The sequence below is a fragment of the Myotis myotis genome, unplaced genomic scaffold, assembly GCF_014108235.1.
Source record: "Myotis myotis isolate mMyoMyo1 unplaced genomic scaffold, mMyoMyo1.p scaffold_m19_p_11, whole genome shotgun sequence".
Classification (NCBI taxonomy): domain Eukaryota; kingdom Metazoa; phylum Chordata; class Mammalia; order Chiroptera; family Vespertilionidae; genus Myotis; species Myotis myotis.
In genome coordinates, this window is record NW_023416315.1 from 15,235,167 (window position 1) to 15,255,313 (window position 20,147).

General features: G+C 40.7%; 1 protein-coding gene across 1 annotated transcript in view; it reads left to right on the forward strand.

Moving 5' to 3' along the window:
• Positions 1-18,361, forward strand: part of SLC26A5 (solute carrier family 26 member 5) — a 53,436-nt gene extending 35,075 nt beyond the window's left edge. The window contains exons 10-21 of the mRNA XM_036327600.1: positions 3,383-3,530; positions 4,951-5,064; positions 5,867-5,944; positions 6,621-6,716; positions 6,918-7,024; positions 8,068-8,137; positions 10,437-10,529; positions 11,109-11,216; positions 12,115-12,315; positions 12,899-12,953; positions 14,309-14,515; positions 16,844-18,361. Of these exons, the coding sequence (XP_036183493.1) occupies positions 3,383-3,530; positions 4,951-5,064; positions 5,867-5,944; positions 6,621-6,716; positions 6,918-7,024; positions 8,068-8,137; positions 10,437-10,529; positions 11,109-11,216; positions 12,115-12,315; positions 12,899-12,953; positions 14,309-14,496 (1,258 nt within the window). The 3' untranslated portion in view covers positions 14,497-14,515; positions 16,844-18,361. The remainder of the gene's footprint in view (positions 1-3,382; positions 3,531-4,950; positions 5,065-5,866; positions 5,945-6,620; positions 6,717-6,917; positions 7,025-8,067; positions 8,138-10,436; positions 10,530-11,108; positions 11,217-12,114; positions 12,316-12,898; positions 12,954-14,308; positions 14,516-16,843) is intronic.
• Positions 18,362-20,147: the final 1,786 nt, after the last annotated feature.

A 20,147-nucleotide genomic window follows, 5' to 3' on the forward strand; every position in this document is an offset into this window, starting at 1 on the left:
AAGGAGGAAGCATGAACTCGCGTATAACACGGTAATAACGCTTGATTTTGTATTTGGACTTGTCATTTATAAAACACGTTAGCCTGGCCCGGCCAGGGTGGCTCAGTGTTTGAGCGTCGACCTATGAGCCAGGAGGTCAAGGTTCAATTCTCGGTCAGGGCACATGCCTGGGTTGCGGGCCTGATCCCGTGTGGGGCATGCAGGAGGCAGCCAATCAATGATTCTGTCTCATCATTGATTTTTCTATTTATCTCTCTCCCTCTCTGAAATCAATAAAAATATTTTTTAAATGCTTTAATACCCACCATCTCAGTTGCTGCTCACAATAACACTTGTTGCGTACATTATTCCCATTTTACAGATAAGTAAATTCATTTATTGAGCATGTGTTTAATGAGTGCCTGTTATATGCCAGGGGCACAGCAGCGAAAAGCAAACATGTAAACATAAATGTCTTTGTTTTCATGGAGCTCATATTCTCCTGGGGGTGACAGGCAACAACCAAATAGTGAGAAGTGCTGTGCAGAGAGAGGAAGCCAGGAAAGGGATGGGAGGGGCTGGGGTTGCTGTTTTAGGTAGCGTATCCAAGAAGGTGACACTTGAGAGACATGAATGAGGTTTGGTGACTCCTGGTGAGTCCCAGCCTGGGCCCAGAGCTCAGTCGTCCGATACTCAGTTGTGTGCACTTTCCATGACCTCACACCTGAGTCACTAAGATAATTAGTCATGTGATAAACATTATCCAAGAGCTAACCCTACTGAATAACTAACCACAAGTACTTGAATAAATGTGAACCCTCACACTTAGACTTCTTTTAAAAATTCACATGCCACCCATATACTTTCCCGATTACGCTGCTTTCCCTCTGTCAGCTAGAGTTTTTCTTTTCTAAATGACATTTTACCTTTCTGAAACTTGGCTACCCAGAAAGCTTATCTTTCTGGAATTTTGCCCCAAACCGAGCAGGAAACCAATAAAGCCTGCCTACCCACCTATCTGTATCTGTATCATCACACCGTTTCCGTTATCTGTGAGTCTTATCAGTGCTTAAAGCAGCATCCATTTCCTTGTGTGCAGCTCATCAGTCCAGGTGAGGCTCGGCTGGTGGTTCTCTGGCCGCTCTCACTTGGGGTCCCTCGTGCCGCTGTAGATGTCTGACGGGGTGACTGGGGCTGAAGGCTCCAGCAGGGCTGACACCTCAGCCGGAGGGGCTGGGACTGCTGAGGGCTGGCTGGCCTCTGCTCTCCACATGGTGTCTCTACGTGGTGGCTCAAGGCAGGACAGAACAGCAGAAGCCGCTTAAAGCGCTCACACAGTCACTTTCACCACATTCCGCTGGTCAAAGCAAATCACAAGATGGACCCAGAGGAGAAACAGATTCCACCCCGGGATGGGAGAGCAGCACGTGCAAGGACGGGAGGAATTCTGGGTCCTATCTGAAAGCAGACTATCCCACTTACTTACACACACACACATCACTCTGTCTACACGCACGCACGTAAGTACGTACACAGCACAGTGTCCAGAAAGTGGCGGTTGACTATTAGAGATCCAAGTTGTGGCGGCACATTCTGTTTCTTGGTTTACTTTCCTCCCTTCGTTCCAAAATCAACCCTTTTCTCATGTTCTTATTCCTCAGCCAAAGCTGCTCCCAGGCCTTCCCTCTTGGCTAACGCTTCTGCAGCAAAGGGCAAGGGAAAGACAGTAAGTTTTAGAGTCAGACCCCTGGAGTGTGACTGCCTGCTCCATCTTGGGCAAATTACCTGACATCTGCAAGCATCTATTTTTTTCACCTATGAATTGGGATAATAATGGTACCTAGCTAGTAGGATTATTGTGAGGATGCGTGAGATGACATATGTCAAGCATGTAGCACATAATCTAGGCTTTTATGTTAGATTCCTCTCCTCTCTCTCCTCCCTTTCCTTTCCCCCAGAACTTGAGACATCCCCTCTGTCACTGTGATATGACATAGTAAGAGGCACAGGGAGGTGGATTCTTCATGGTTTTCGTTGTGAGCAGTTGGTGAGCTGTTTGACCTGGAACAGGTTGCCTCGCCTCATTGTGCCTCATTTTTTTCATCTGTAAAATGGCCGTTATGATGGTGCCCGGCTTACAGGGCTCCTGGAGATAAATAAGCACAGAACCTGGCACAGAGGAAATACCTAGTGATCGTTACTGTAAGAATAATATTATTGCCGAACTGGTTTGGCTCAGTGGATAGAGTGTTGGCCTGCGGACTGGAAGGTCCCAGGTTCGATTCCGGTCAAGGGCATGTACCTGGGTTGCGGGCACTTCCCCAGTAGGAGATGTGCAGGAGGCAGCTGATCGATGTTTCTCTCTCATCGATGTTTCTAGCTCTCTATCTCTCTCCCTTTCTCTCTGTGAAAGAATCAATAAAATATATTTTTTTAAAAAAAAAAGAATAATATTATGCATCAATTAATTGATTATTTTTATTATCTAGCCCAGTGGTCAGCAAACTGCGGCTCGCAAGCCACATGCGGCTCTTTGGCCCCTTGAGTGTGGCTCTTCCACAAAATACCACGTGCGGGCGCGCATGTACAGTGCGATTGAAACTTCGTGGCCCATGCGCAGAAGTCAGTATTTTGTGGAAGAGCCACACTGAAGGGGCCAAAGAGCCGCATGTGGCTCACAAACCGCAGTTTGCCGACCACTGATCTAGCCCAGTGTCTCAAATGGGAGCAGGTGCCTTTGAAAACCTATATTGCTCCTTCCCCCAAACTATTCTAGGGAATTCCTATTCTTTTCCTTTAGGAAGGAGTTTCCAACCTATAAAAAGGACCACAGAAATTAGATTGCCCATTGTGGGGCTTCCGGAGTCACATTATTGGCCCCTTCAGACTCCCAGGTGAGACCCAAGGAGCATAATTTGCTGCAGCTCCTTTCTGATGTTAGAAACTCACCTGAAGAGATCCTGGGAAGAAGCAGTTATGTGAAATAACAAGGGAGAGCAGTGAGTGCCTACTATTGTTCAGACAGTAATTCTCCTCCAAGATGACCCTTGCCCGATACCCTCCCTGCCCTCAGGCTTTGGTTCGAATGTCTCTTCTTCCTGTTCTGGTTCTTACTTACACCTGCCATGCAGGTGCCATGAGGTGTGAGGTTACTCCTTTTCTAAATAAAACGGCATCTGATCTCTGCTGATAACCCATTCAGGTAGAAAGGTGGTACTCTGGGGCTGAGGCCTGGAAAGAACCTCTGTGTGTCCAGAAGGGCCCTTTTTGCCAAACGAGAGCAAACAAGTACCCATGGATCACCTCCTTTGTAAATAATGCCCCTCTGAGATGCTCCCCTTTCATTGCATGTTTGTTTCCCAGTGGTCACAGCTCTTGGGTTAAAGTCAGCTTGCTCTTTCAGGCTACTCCCTCCAGCCAATCCGGACACCAGCCTCTTCCACCTCGTGTACGTGGATTCCATCGCCATAGCCATTGTTGGGTTTTCAGTGACTATCTCGATGGCCAAGACCTTGGGAAATAAACATGGCTACCAGGTCGATGGCAATCAGGTAAAAATCATTACTTTTGTACAGGTGTTCCCTAGTGATACAATCATCATGCTCTGCTAATGAAAGGCAAGTGAACTTGATTCCTCTGTCTTGATCAAAAAACGTGTAGTTTGATGGTGGATGTATTTAAAGCATGATTTATTGAACATTACATTTTTTTCATAATTAATGTAGATCAGATCACTATCATACTCATCCCAAGGGCAGAGGTCCAGCTAGAAAGGCGAAATCTCCAATCTGAGATTTCCAGTTTGCCGTACTGCTATTGATGTTACCACTGTTTTTAGTTGTGTTTGTTTTTTTGGTTTTTTTTTCAATTACAGTTGTCATTCAATAGATGTGATCACTTTTTTTTTTTTAATATATTTTATTGATTTTTTACAGAGAGGAAGGGAGAGAGATAGAGAGTTAGAAACATCGATGAGAGAGAAACATCGATCAGCCACCTTCTGCACATCTCCTACTGGGGATGTGCCCGCAACCAAGGTACATGCCCTTGACCGGAATCGAACCTGGGACCTTTCAGTCCGCAGGCCGACGCTCTATCCACTGAGCCAAACCGGTTTCGGCAGATGTGATCACTTTTTAAAGTGAGTTTTTAAAGATGTGATCACAGATTGGGAATAAAATGTTTTTCCAGAGTCATTTTTACTCCTCAGGAAACCTTCTCTCTGGTCATTAAACGTTGAGTGTATGATTCATCACTCAAACTCCACAGTGTATTCTTTGCCACCTTCTTTTATAACATAGCTACAGATAAGGTATTTAATCTGAATGCCATGAGCTATAATTTTGGCATGACAGTGTCTGTTTTAACATGCTCTGTGTTTCTAAGAGGAGAGGAGATGATCCCCATTCATATGAAGCACAGTGATCCAACCAGGAAGACCAGAGTAGCCCTGAGAGCAGGTTTCACTGCCCCAGGAGGACACTGACATGTACTCTGGTTGAACAAGAGCCAGGCATTCAAAAGATGTCAGAACTACACACCACAATCCTATATACCTTAACAACAAAAAAGTTTTAGCCCTAGCCAATGGACACAGACAGTAGGGGGGCGAGGACATGTGCTGGGGGGCAGGAGCAGCCGGGGAGAGGTCAATAGGGGGGAAAGGAGACATGTGTAATACTTTCAACAATAAAGAACTTAAAGTTGAAAGGATTGTCCCTTAGAGAGTATTTGGGAAAGAAAGCTGAGTGCAGCATTTACCGCCAACACTAAAAATTCAAAGTGTTTCCCACCCCCACCTTAAATTATGGAATAATTCCTATTTTGAGCTCATTCTAAACCATTTCTTGTATCTGAAAAGACAATGAAGAAACAGCCTATACTGCTGACAATGTATATTACGTGGGCCATCGCACCTTTCTTTCTGAAGAATAACGGATCTCTCGTGTGCTTTGTTTCCACATGGAAAAGGAGCTCATTGCGCTGGGACTGTGCAATTCCATTGGCTCACTCTTCCAGACTTTCGCAATTTCATGCTCCTTGTCTCGAAGCCTTGTTCAGGAGGGCACTGGAGGGAAGACACAGGTATGTATACGCCTGGCTTCTCGGGACTGGTGATTTGGGTGGTAATTTAATTTTAATCCCTTGGTTCTTTTCTGAACCCAAAGCTATTCTGCCTGAAGATCCAGGCTCCAGTGAGCTGTGTAGTGAATCAGAAAAAAAGTATGATTGATTGAAGCAAATCCCAAGGAGCTAAATCTATAGGAAAGAGGTATACTCTCCAGTTTAATCAAAAAATTATACGATACTCCTTGCTGTCATAAACCTCAAAGCTGAGACACGGGATGTTGTCATGAAAGCCTCAGGCTGAGAATGGGAAGGATGCCAGCACTATCCAATAGAACTTCCACCAGTGATGGAAATATTCAGTATTTGCACCGTCCGGTATGGCAGCCACTGGCCACTTGAGACTCTTGAGCACTTACAATGTGACTAGTGCAGGCAAAACCTTAATTTTTTACTTTAGATTAAATTCTTTTAATTTAAAGAGCTACGTGTGGCTAGTGGACACCACATTGGACAGCAGAGTCTTATCTGACCTCTTCTGGCCCTTACGGGTCTCAGATCAGCACCAGATATCTCCTTTCCCCACCCCGGCAAGCAGATTTCAGTCAGGGTATTTCAGCTTCTGTTTAAAAGCTGTAAGAGGAGCCAGAACTTCAGAGAAGTGGGAAGGAGTTAATAGGTTTATGTAATGGTTTGAGTGACTTATATGAATCCATCTTTTCTTGATCGTCTCACATTGGTTATCAAAAGACTAGGACCAATCTATGCTGGCCTCTTACTCTCTCCTAAAAGCCCCTTCCATGTGTCTTTTCTCATGCAGCTTGCAGGTTGTTTGGCCTCGTTAATGATTCTGATGGTCATATTAGCCACCGGATTCCTCTTTGAATCATTACCCCAGGTGTGTAGCTTGGACTTGGTGTGAGGTTTTCCATGTGTACAAATTTTGCTATTTTATTTGTTTATATTTTTGTGGATGTTTCATGGGTCTTTAATGTAACCCTAGCAGGGTGGTATGAGAAAGGGCCAAGGCTAGGACCAAGATCCTAGTCCACAATCTACCAGCAACTGGGACCTTGGGAAAGCCGTCTCAACATCTCTGGGTCTCAGTTTACCTGCAAAGAGGGTGTTTGCACTGGCTAGTCTCCAAGGTCCCTTTCTCCTTGATCTTCTCTCACCTAATACTTCCTTTTAAAATCTGAGATGGCCTACACTCCTCAGACATTTGTTTACTGACATATTTAATCTAGTAGAGATGACGAACAATGTTAGAGTAAAGAAAATCAATGTAGAAAGGCCATTGGGTGAAATAACTCCTCGAGTACCAAGTTTAATTCTGAACCTCTTGACTACCATGCAGGTTTGCTGCTAGGATATAAGCCTGGTTTTCCAAGGCCCATTTTAGCTAACCAAGTCCTGAAAATCCAGGTGTTCATGGCTCCAAATGTACCATCACTGCCGCGTAGGAAGTGAGTGGGGAGAGGGTGTGGGAGGGCAGCAGGAGGACAGTGAGGAGCCAGCAAATGGGGCTGTTTGGACACAAGAGGAGAGGCAAGTGTGGATGTACTGTGTTTCAGGCTGTGCTGTCGGCCATTGTGATCGTCAACCTGAAAGGAATGTTTATGCAATTCTCAGATCTCCCCTTTTTCTGGAGAACCAGCAAAATAGAGCTGGTAAGTAACAAAGGTGATTGTTAGGTGATTGATCATAGCAACACAGGGATTAGTGCTGATAAAAATGTGAGAATTATAATTTAACGCAGTCAGTTGTTATATGCAGTGTCCAGTTAGGCAAGGTTAGGTATTGTGTGTGTGTGTGTGTCTCTAGGAAATTGTTAACAGGATTCTCCATAAAGCTTTCTGTATTTCGTTCAGACCATCTGGCTTACGACTTTCGTTTCCTCCTTGTTCCTGGGGTTGGACTATGGTTTGATTACTGCTGTCATCATTGCGCTGATGACTGTGATTTACAGAACACAGAGGTGAGTGTACAGATTGGGATGTGTGAGTGTCCTGCCCGAGATTGCAGTGTTGACTTTACGTGGATTGTATCTGTGTGTCCTGCCCGAGATTGCAGTGTTGACTTTACGTGGATTGTATCTGTCTACAGACTGAGCATCTTGACCGTGAAGGCAGTGTTCCTAGAGTCCAGAATCAGGCACATAGTGTGTTCTCTGAATACTTATTGAGGGAATCCACCCAGAAAATTAGCTACTGTTTGTATTGTATATTCTAACTCACACAGCACTTGCCTCTGCATGCTAAGAAGCACCAGGACATAGTACCAAGACCATGGAATGTCACATCAAAGACTTTGGGACATATTCTGGCTCTCAAAGCTCCCTGACAACCCACCTTACCTCACTGGGCTTCAATTTATCAAACAAAACTTAAGAAAATTTCTATGCTAACTGGAGATTTTTATTTTCTCCCCACCTCTTTAGTTGACTACCCACACCCCGGTCAGAGACTCCTAGAAACAAAAAGAAAACCTCTTCTTAAGTAGAGTAGGATGACAGTTCTATCTACTGAGTAGAATGAGAACTTGAGTCATGTATGGCATGACTTGAACTCTGCACAATTCATTTCTACCCCCATCTTTAAATGCCCAAGTCTTTTTTCCTGATCAGGTCGTTGATATGGTAAGTGTCTGGTGTGGTGTGTATTTGTATGGTGTGTGTGTGTAATTACATTGTGTATGTGTATGTGAAGGGTATGTGTCATATGTGGGGTATGTGTCTCTATGTGTCTGTGTGTGTTATTTGTGTGATGTGAGATATATTTGCTGTATGTGTGTATTGTATATGTTGGGAGTAAGGTGTAGGGTGTGTGTGGTGTGAAGTGTGTGGAGAATGTTAGGTTTGGAATGGCACTAGGAATGTGAAAGGCACCATATAAGGATCAAGTATTCCTGAATTCACTAGCACATCCATACATGACATTTAAGTGTGTACAACTTCATTTTTCAATTACATACTGGGTCTCAACACAATGGTATTTTAACACATTCACTCTCTCTCTTCAGTCCGAGCTACAAAGTCCTTGGACAGCTTCCTGACACTGATGTGTATATTGATATAGATGCATATGAGGAGGTAGGACCTTTTCTATAATTTTAAATGGTTGTAAGCATGTGATGTGGTGTAATGTGATTGGCTAACTAAATTTTATTTTCACCTAGGACAAAAAGTGGGGGTTAAAAGGAAGGAAGTATACTGGTCAAAGTGAAAATCCTGAATATTGATTTACTCTCTGGATTCACTTTTATAGCTTACACTGTACATTATACTATAAATTAATTGCTCAACCTCCTAATATTAATTTTGTCTCTTTTTTAAATGAGGATAAATATATATTATTGGAATTAAGGTATATATTTACAAAATACTGAAACTGAGAGGATGGTTTGTATGTGCATGATTTTTTCCTGATGATTTAAACTGATGGTAAAATATTAACTATGTAAAATATAGGTTAAAATCGGGGTTTAAAATATCCTTGATTTTGAATGTTCTTATGTGGAATCTCAAAGACTTTTATAAAATCTTTTAAAACTAGTTTTCTCTGTTTTGTTTTTTTCTGGAGAAGAAATTCTCAGATTCACTGTAAGATATTAGGAAATGCGATTGTATTAGGATTACTGTTTTCTCCTCCTTCCGAAGAATTATATGCTGAATTACTTGTTTCCAAACTGCATTCCAGAGACAAGGCTTTTTTTTTAAGAGATAGAGACATCAATGATGAGAGAGAATCATTAATTAGCTGCCTCCTGCACACCCTATACTGGGGTCCAAGCCCACAAGTCCCCTCAACCACTGTGCCATGCCAGCTGGGCTCCCTGTGTTTGCTTCTATGTATTAGGTAGAGCTGCCATGTCTCCTGGAATTGGTAGAGTGGCCTTGTGTAGTAGGTATCCTATAGGGCCCAGTGGCTCAGCCTTCCCAGTCACCTGAGCTGAGCGCACTAGGTGTGCCCCTGTCTACACTGTGTACACAGTCTTGTAGTTGAGCCTTGATTGCTATTGGCATCACTGGGAGGAACTGACCTCCAGGCCAATTGGCTGTGAGAACCAGCTGTGACTACAGTGGAAGAGCTGCTGTTCAAGAGACACTCCTATGGAGTAGGATTTGCTTCCGTGAGGTGTTAGTGTTCACTGAGTTTGCCGCTTGAGTGTGTTGCTCATAGATGTGTAAAGTTGTAATCTGGTATGGTCTGAAACTGTCCATTGGGTACAGTGGCTCTGGGGCCTCCCAGGAAATGCAAAGTCAACTACTACCAGGTGCCACCCAGCAGAAGCCACAGAGCGATCTGCAGATGGCTGCTATTTGTGTGGGGCTTAGAAGTGCCCAGGCTAGGCCAAGCTGTGAAGCAAGGCAGGCTGCTGCTAGTGCCAGGTCTTGCTGATGGCCAGCTGCTGCTTGTTTGAGAGATTATAGGTAAGTCTGAAGTCTGAGCCAGGACAGACCATTCATATGGAAAAGCCATTGCAAACAGCTTGGGTGGGGCTGCAAATTGGGTGGGGTGGGGTCTCAGGAAATCACCAGGGCAGAGAAAACAGTATGAGAAACTCAGATATGGCTGCCGGTCATCTCTGCAACAGGGGGAGGTCTCAGCATAGGAACAATGACCCCAGTGAGCACCCCTGTCTGAGAGAAAGCCACTCCTGAGTTCTTGCTCCAATGCCAGATATCCAGTTTCTCCCCGTATGTTTCTGGATTCCCCCAAACTGCTGCCTCAGCGCTGGAGCTTACAGGGAGCAGGACCATGTAAGTCCTTTAAGGGGAACTGCTGGGTCTCCAGCAGCCTCAGTGTCACTCAGTCACAGTTCCTGCTGGTTTTACAGCCCAAGTTATGGGGACTTCTCTTTTCAGCTCTGGAACCCTGGGCTGGGGCCCAAAGTGAGGCTGGGACCCCTGTCTTTTCACAAGAGGCCTCTGCAGCAGAGATATCTTCCCGATTTAAAAATAAATAAATAAAAGCCACACAGTGTCGGACCAGCCCATTTGTCACCTCTGCCCCTCCTACCAGTCTCTATATACTTTCATCTTTATTCTCTACTTGTAAGACTTCCATTTAGCCAGATTTCAGGTGGTTCTGAGTGATAGTTGTTCTGTATTTTAGTTGTAATTTTGATGTGGTTGTGGGAGGCAGCGAGTACTGGCATTTACCTATGCCGTCATCCTGGTTCTCTGATCAAAATGTGCATTTTAAAAGGCTTTCTTCTTGGTCTCCTTCCTCCAGAGCATGAGTAGAGAGACATTGTTTTATCTAAACACTATTAAGAGGGCCCTTAGCAACCTCTGTGTGAATTTTCAGGTTGGAAGAGGGAGGCTATTGCAGTTTTGATTCTGAAATATTTCCATGTTTTAAATTCACTAACATTTTATTTCTTAGGTGAAAGAAATTCCTGGAATTAAAATATTCCAAATAAATGCCCCAATTTATTATGCAAATAGTGACTTGTATAGCAATGCATTAAAAAGAAAGGTGAGTCACAAAAAATTAATTTTACATTGTTTCTCTTTCTACATTTTTGTAGATGTGTGTATATATATAACCTTTTAAAATGTATGTGTACATTTTTGTATGTATGTGTGTGAGTATATATATATATATATATATATATATAACCTTTTGAAAAAATTTTTAAGAAAAGGTGAAAAAATAATTTTAGATTTCTTGCTCTTGGGATCATAAGAGTTCCTTTGGTCATGATTAGAACTTGATCCTACCCTGTCCAGTTTATAGGAAATCCTCACAATCAACCCAAAGTCTCTTAAATATAAGAATCTGAGAAATCTAAGTTTGAAAAATGCTACTTTAAATTCTCTTTAATACTTTAGCTTCTATTTGGCTTGAATCAAGACCAAGAATAAGAAAACGTACTAAAATTCTTGTAATGAGGGAATAATTCAGTTCAGGGATCTGAGAGAAAGGTAGAGAAAGGTTTGGGGTGGTAACTTCGCATAGAAAACCATCAAATTGGGACATTTAAAGATTAATTGTATTGGGGGGGGGGGTCCTGGGAGTCAAGAAGTGATTTTCAAATATTGCTGTTCTGTAAAGACGGGAGTGAACCCAGCATTTATTATGGGAGCAAGAAGAAAGGCCATGAAGAAGTATGCTAAAGAAGTCGGGAATGCAAACTTAGCCAACGCAACCATTATCAAGGCGGTGAGTGGTCTCTTCAGTGTAATTTTCCCTTCTCTCTTGATTCATAGTGGCCCCCACCTTTATTCATGATTGAAATTTTAACACAGCATGAAGTCCCTAAAATAAGAAAGCTTAGAAATAATCTAACTATCCTTTATGTATTAAAAATGCATGATAAAAAATAAAAATGCATGATAAGGTTAGTTATGAGAATGCTTCTGAAATAAGTAGTGATATAGGCTCAGGAAAACATTGTTGTTTGTTATTTCAGTAATCCTCACCCGAGTATATTTTTCCTTTAGTTTTTAGAGAGAGTGAAAGGGAGGGAGGAAACACAGAGAGAGAAACATTGATGTGAGACACATTTATTGGTTGTCTGCCACATGCCCCTGACTGGGGCCGGGATCAAGCCTGCAACCAGAGTACCTGCCCTTGACTGGAATCGAACTCAGGACCCTTCAGTCTGCGGACTGACGCTGTATCCACTGAGCAAAAGCAAGTAGGGCGGAAAATATTGTTTTAAAAAGTAAACATCATACAGAACCTTAATAAATTTTATCATTAGTATTTAGCCATAGATTCATTCAGCTTATAGTCAAAAAGCTCAAAGGCTGGTTTTTACTGTCCAGGCTTATGGTAACTTATGGTCTATCATGCTGAAGTTAATAGAATTATTTTAGAAGTTAGGGGAAAATGGACTAAGAGTAGATTTCATTGAGCCAAAAAAAGGAAAATAAACTGAGCTAAAATTGAATATTATGCACACATTTTTTTGTCACATTACAAGGCTGGGATTTGGCAAATATTTTAGAAAAGATCTGGTATAGACAGTAGCTTGAGACTCTAAAGACTAATTTTTCCTTATAACTCTCAGGACCAAAATACATAGAATTCTGGTGTGATTTAATTTTTGACACAGGATGGAGAAGTAGACGGGGAAGATGCTACGAAGACTGAAGAAGAGGATGATGAGATAAAATTTCCCCCAGTAGTCATTAAGACCACAATTCCTGAAGAACTGCAAAGATTTATGCCCCCAGGGGACAATGTCCACACTGTCATTCTGGATTTTACACAAGTCAATTTTATCGATTCTGTTGGTGTAAAAACTCTGTCAGGGGTAAGCATCATCGTGAACCAGTCATTTAGTCTCTCTGTGCCCAGTTTAGCCACCAGTAAAAGTCAGACAGTTGAACTTAGAGTCCCTTTTCGACGCTTAAACATCTCTTGTTGTTGGGGGGTTTTCCAACTTTTGATTATGGAAAATGTCAAAAATATTCAAAAGTAAAGAGCATAGTGTAATGAACCCCCGCATAAGTATCACTCAGCTTCAACAATTATCAATTTATGGTGAATCTTGTTTCACTTGTCCCCCACACCCACTTTCCCCTTATTTTGAAGCGCATGCCAGTCATCCCATCATCTGTAAATATTTCAGTACATATCAGACCTAAATAAAATTTATAGACCTAAATAAAATTTAACAAGAATTCTTTGGTATCCCTAATTATCACTGTCCATATAAAAATCAAAAGAAACACACAATTTTTAAATGATTAGCTCAAAAATGCATAATTATTGAAGCAAAGTAGATCAAGTGAATGCACTAGAGTGTCTTATATCAGTGAAATACATATTGGTAAAAATAAACTTGCATTTGGCACAGTCAAGAGAAACTAAACTTTATTTTAACATTATTACAGATTGTAAAAGAATATGGAGATGTCGGTATTTATGTGTATTTAGCAGGATGCAGTGGTAAGTACACTTCTAGAATGAGGAGAAATATCATTTTGATTTTTTTTCTCTTTTTTCAGTAACCGCATTTGGAAATACTTCAATCTAATTTTAATTTTTAGTGAAAATGAAAATTATTCTTCGGAAAATCACTCTAAAGCTAGCTTTGAAATTAGCCACTTACAGGCACCCCTGTTACTGGGCTCCTTGTGGCAGCCTCCTGAGCTGCAGTTGGTGGAGAGGAGCTAATAAACCATCACTCTGGGCTGGTATATTTTTTTAGTAATTATTTAATGGCTGCCATAAACTTAGGTTTTTCTATACAATGCCTGCTTTCTTGTTTCATATTAAATTTTGGTTAAAACACTGCTTGAAAATGAACTCTACATAACAGCAAAAATAAAAACTGCTTGACAGTGTGCTCTGCAGGCACACTGTGGAAGAACAGGCACTCAGACCTTGCTGGTGTGAGTGCAAAATAGAACAGCCTCTGTGGAGGCTCTCAAAATCAAAAACACATTTGCCTTTTAACCCAGCAAATCCAGCAACGTGCTACACACACTCAATAAGAAACACGTACAAGCCAGTCAGAGAAAGATAAATACCACATGATCTCACTCATTTGTGGATTATAGAGAACAACATAGACTGATGAAAAGGGACAGACCCAAAGACTGAGAAACAACGATCAGGCTATCAATCCCCAGAAGGAAAGTAGGGGAGGGCGGGGGTAAGGGGAAGAGATCAACCGAAGGACTTGTATACATGTATATAAGCCAAACCAATGGACATGGACAACAGGGGGATGGGAGCATGAGTTTGTGTGTGGGGGGGAGGTTGGGGGTTAATGGGGGGGATGAGGACACATTTGTAATACCTTAACTAATAATAAAAAATAAAAAATAAAAAAGAAACACGTACATGGTTAGTGGTCCCAGTACTGTCTCTGAAAACAATAGAGTGGAAAAGCTCAACTGTCGAACAAAAGGCACCACGTAAGACAACGAGGCTACATCTATGAGATCGAATACCATGTAGTCATAAAAATTGAGAAGATTTAAATTTTTTAAATATTCAGGATAATATATAGTATGCTTTCTTTTGGGTGAGAAAGGGGGGGGAATAAGAATAAATGTTTATATACTTACTTACATTTGCATAAAGAAATACTGGAAAAATGCATTAGAAAATAATGAAAGTGGCCACCTGCGCCTGGCGGGGGGGGGGGGGGGGGGGTGATGCCATGGGGACAGGAACTGGAGTGAGACTTTTATTACCATTCTAATATTTGAACTCTACGAAAGTGGGTTTGTTTGTTTTTTATGTTCAAGACTGATGCCCAGAGTGCGGACTAATTTTCTTTTCTTCTTTCCTAGCACAAGTTGTAAATGACCTCACGTCAAACTTCTTTTTTGAAAATCCCGCCTTAAAGGAGCTGCTGTTCCACAGCATCCACGATGCCGTGTTAGGGAGCCAGCTTCGAGAGGCGCTGGCTGAACAAGAAGCCCTGACCCCTCCGCCCCAGGAGGATGCGGAGCCCAATGCCACTCAGGACGAGGCGTGAGGAACTCGGCCGGGATAGGGTATGAGCCTCTTCCAAAACCACTAATTTACACATTTTAAATACTAGACACGAGATTTTTTTTTCTAAGAGTAAATACTATTAGTCAAGGCTTGATTTGGAGGGTGAATGACGCATAGCAAGATGTATCTTACTTGTGTGGTTTTCTTTTAATTGGCTGTTTCCAAGATGAATTGGCCTCTTCCCTGAATTTATTGTGCAGTGACATTTCTGTTACTTTTCAGTATTATCGTTGTCAGCTAAGCACTTAAGAATTTTTCTCTTTAAGCACTTTACCTACAGATCAGTTATGCTGTCACCAGACATGTAGTGTTCCTTGCTTTTGTACGCGTTGCCCTACCGACTTTCTGTAATGAGAGTTATTGAATAGAGGTGGCATACCCACGGTTTTCTAGTTCTTCTTTTGAAATAAATGAGTTTTCATTTTTACAGATGCAATATAAGTGCATTACAGAAAAACAGAAAAGCAAAATAGAGAAAATAAAACATGATACTGCCACCAAAAAATATCGCTAACAACTTAATGAATATCCTTCTATATCTTTATGAATATATATCTATATCTTTTAACCAAAATAAGATCATACACCACAATGTTCAGTAACCTATTTTCTTCCATAAACAATTTCCATTTTCTCATTCCAGAACATTTTTACCATATTCAAATTTACCCCACTTGTCCCCAGATTTGTAGTTGGTTTGTCCAAACTAGTACCCATTCTATGACCTTCCACTATAACTGATCATGTCCCTTTAAGTCCTTTGAAGTCTATCTAGCACAGTCCCTTTTTTTTTTTTAATGACATTGACTCGTTAAAGAGACTGGGGCAGTTGTCCTGCAGAATCCCATATTGCTAACGTGTCTACTTGCTTACGGTGTTATTTAGCTTGTCCTTTTATATCCTGGACCACCTGTGATCTAGAAGTTATATCTAGAAGCCTCATGGATTTGAAAGAAAATTTTTTTTTTGCTAGAATATATCATAGATGAGACACATGCTTTAAATTGTATCACATCAGAAAACACATCATATCTAGTTGACCCTACCATTGAATGCTAAGGTAAATCTACTAACAGTCTAATCCCCTCAATTACATTTTCACCTTGGTGACTAGGAAGTTATCACCATGGTGTTCCTTTGGCATCTAATGAATTCCCAGTTCCCCATGAGCCATTCAACCAGGGGTTTTAGCATCTGGTGATAATACTTGCCTAAATCAGTAAATGCTCAGGTTTGTGATTTTTTTTCCAATTTTCATATTCCTTCTGCATTTATTAGTTGGTGTTTCTATGTAAACTATAGCTTTCCTTCCTCAACTTGAGCTATTTAGTCATCCTTAAATACAGTTCTTACTAGGAAGGCAAGTTTATTTTTCCCTTTTACTATTAACTTCAAAAAAGTTGGTTTAACCCTGACCGGTTTGGCTCAGTGGATAGAGCGTCGGCCTGCGGACTGAAAGGTCCCAGGTTCGATTCCGGTCAAGGGCATGTACCTGGGTTGCGGACACATCCCCAGTAGTGGGTGTGCAGGAGGCAGCTGATCGATGTTTCTCTCTCATCGATGTTTCTAACTCTCTATCCCTCTCCCTGATTTTTTTACAGAGAGGAAGGGAGAGGGATAGAGAGTTAGAAACATCGATGAGAGAGAAACATCGATCAGCTGCCTCCTGCACACCCACTACTGGGGATATGCCCGCAACCCAGGTACATGCCCTTGACCGGAATCGAACCTGGGACCTTTCAGTCCACAGGCCGACGCTCAATCTACTGAGTCAAACCGGTTTTGGCAATAAAATATTTTTTTAAGTTGGTTTAATAAATAGAAGGTGACAAGTTCTGTTTCATTATAAATATAGACTCGTGAATTCTTAATGTGTTTCAGTCTGTTATAGTTATTCTTTTGGTGCTAAAATGATCACAATTGTGACCAGTAGGTGCCCCTGGAAATGTTGTTTCTAACAGTGAAGTAGTCTTAAAGACCATGTATTTAACAAAATTAATGCCTTCATATAACTTAATATTTTCCTTAGAAGTCCAGAAGAGTTATCCATTAATTCTTCATCAAACTCAGTCATAAGCCTATGAATGAGCAAAATGCTTATTTCAAGCACTCTTTAAAATTGTTCCAAAGGCGTGGGGGAGACTATTAAGCCAACTTGTCATCAAAAGTTATTGTTAGAGACGTAACAAATCACTCGAATTCAAAGCACAAGTATTAGCTAACCTGCCTAAAGCCTCCTACTGCTAAGATTTCCTGCTGATAGTCAGTTTGTCTTCTTTATATGTTTTTCTTTTTTTAAAAGTTTCCTTATTGACCCCTTGTCTTAGTTTTCATGAAGAAAGCACGCAGGAGAAAAGCGGTCAGATGCCAGGAGAGAACTGTGAGCATGGGTCTACCCTGAAACAAACACTGTGGCTTGTTTGCGTTAACTCCCAGGAGGCTTCTCAGTAACTTTACTAATTTAATTCAAAGTAGACTCCTCCCTTTTAATCAACTATTTCCCTACATCTAAAGTGAAATTAGATTTACATCCAGTTATTTCCTTGGCAATCATCACACGCAAGATCCGATACATCTGCATTCTGATACAGACTGCCTTCTGAAAAAGCATGTAGTTATAGAACCTCACCTTATACTAGAAACTTTTGTAAAAGTTTCATTTCGGCCATTAAAGTAGAACCTAAGGATTGTAAGCAGTATTATAGAATAGTTCATTGCATATTCCTTAGCACCAGCCTTCAACAAATGCTTTGCACATAATAGTGACTCGAGCCTTAGTTGTTGATAGGTTGAAAGTGTACAAAAAAAAGTATATCTTACATATTTTTTCTGTCCTTTAATGTTTAACCTATTTTAAATAGAATTCTACCATGTGCATAAAAAGCACTTGTCTTACTGATGGGAAATTTTTTCAGTATGCCTCTGAGAATCTAAGAATGCATTTCAAAATGTATTTTATCTACATGTAAATATTTTGGAATGGTTCACTTCGAATTATTTCATATAGTGGAAAATTTCTTGACCCTTTTTTACTTAGTCATGTTTTGTCTCTACCTTCTTTCTGGATTTTAATAGCTGCTAGTGTAGGCCTTTCTGTTGTTCAGCCCTGGTTCAAATTCAGATTCTTACTACCCTGTCAAAATGGGCATAACGTACATCGATAAATATAGGACTAGCCTTTCTTATGGTAGTAGGGGAAAGCCGTTTTCAGGAAGGTCCCATATAGAGAAATGCTTTGTCTTTCTCAAATCCTGTGTAATATGACAGTGGTTGATCTCTACCTCATGGATGGATGGAATGTTTGAAAACAGTGTGAACCGGGCCTCAGGAAGCTAGCTCATGTCACAGACCCTGTGTACTCATACGGCAGCTGGTGGGGGGGTCCCAATTGCCAATCTCATCTGCAGTGGGACTCAGAGAACAGTGAAGGATAGGAACCCTCTGCAAGCCCTGGAGTAGCTCCTCAGTAGTTTTCAGGTAACATCTCAACATCCACTCCGTGTGGTTTGATCCTGTACGCTTACCTGTTTCACAGAGAAAGGAGGTGCTTGCCTCCAAAGGTACATTTTGAGAAAATGAGTCTGCCCTCCTGTGTGCCTGGAGGGCCAGCAAACACAGATAATTTGCCCTGGAGTGAGTAGGTGTGGTTTTGTTTGTTTTGTTTTAAGGGTTGGGGGTGGGGGAGGGGGTGTGCCCTTGTGTGGGAATGGTACCTGGGAAGGCTTTATCTCCTATGTCTGCCCCTTTAACACTAGAAAGACCGAAATTTTGTATATACCTATATTGCCCAAAAGCAGTCAAAATGACTGCATTGTGGAAGAATAATATCGGAGCATTCTTCACTTATGTTCCTTAGCTTTTCCAATAACTCACTTCTGTTCGACATTTCTTTCATGAATTTAGGGCGCAAAAGAAATAAAATAAACAACTTATTAGAACAAGTATCACTGCATAAAGATTCGAATAACAAGTACTAGTTTAGCTAATTGAGCAACTGCAACTTATCAAGTATCGACAATTTATCATGTACTTGTATGTTATCATGTGACGGTAATCGAAAAAAAATGAAAACTGTTATTTCAATACACAGCCGAACTGGTCATATAAGAAATTTACTCAATTTCAATAATAAGAGTCATAATTTCCCAAGCAGTCAAAATGACTGCTTTTGGGCAATATAGGTGTAACACATATATATATATACCGGAAATGAAGGAGGGGGAGGTAACTACAATTACTAATAAACGCATTTATATGTTGTATAAAAAGTCACCAAATTCTAAGAAATTCTGTCATTATATACATCATTGTTTTTCTAATTGAAATTAAAAAGCAGTCAAAATGACTTCCTTGGGCAATCTAGTGTTAAAGACAGTAAGTCAGTTTAAGTTCTAAGATCCAATGAAACGTACCTGGTGTGAGCCTGTATGTTTTAGTGAGTGCAAAAGTGCTGTTGGTCCTTTTTAGTGTACCTTTCAGGAATGCGTTTAGGATTCAGTATGTTTAGATTCTTGATAATATGGTTTGAGTGCTGTTAAAAGTTGATATAAGAACTGATAAAAGTATTATCTAATTCTCCAAACATAACCAAAATGCATGCAGTGGTTTTGAAGCCCCTCATATCCCAACAAAATGTTCAAAAGCTAGCTGCCTGCTACTGACTTGGATGTGACCAAGTTTGAGCATCACAAATCCATCTTGCCTCTGAAAAGCTTACCAACTTTTTCATTATACTGGTATGCAGCATTTACTTTATGTAACAGATGAACCTGACCTTTGTGGAAATTATATTTTTACAAATCTGATCACATTTTTAAGTATTACTCCAGTATTACTTTTCTAGTCATCAATCCTTTGTATTCTGATTTATCTATCAGCACCCTGGCATGTATAAACATCTCTCTACACAGATATACACATGTACATGTGCATTTTAGGTGAAGGGAATTACTGGTGAATGCAAATTTTGTTTTTAAATATGGTATAAGCATGCTAATCTAGATAATGTTGATTCTATCTGCATATACATGCCTGGGTAGAAACACCCATGTTTTTCAAATAATTTATTGTATATCTCATGAGTGGCCAGTTAGATTTTTGTCCTGTAACTGAGATGTCAAGATTGAGCTTATAACATGTTGGGCCTGAGTGAGGGCAACATATTCAATTTGAGTTGTCTCAAATTGATGCATGTGATGTATGTGGCTATAAGAAAAAGTGGTAAGACTTCAAAGAGCATATTCTAAATGCTTGGATGTGACATTTCTAGGTTCTGCTTATATTTTATACCTCATGAAAGACTAGGGCAGGCTTAGGGGGGAAAAATTTCTAAATTTCACAGAAATGAAAAATCAAAAAAGGATGTGGTTGGATTTTATGAATAAAGGGCTTTAATTTTTCTGTTTGAAAACTTTCTGTGTTTTAAATATTTCAATGTAATACAGCATTTTCTATGTTGTCAACTTTTTCTTTTGTGAATTAAACTGTATCCACCTCTCTTTTGCATTACTTATGAATATTGAACTGCAATAAAAACATTCTTTATTGTGCTTGAGTCTCAGAATTTGGGGGAAGGAGGGAATTATGGAAGGGGTTTGATGTTGTTTGCACAAGAAATTTTAAAGAAGTCTG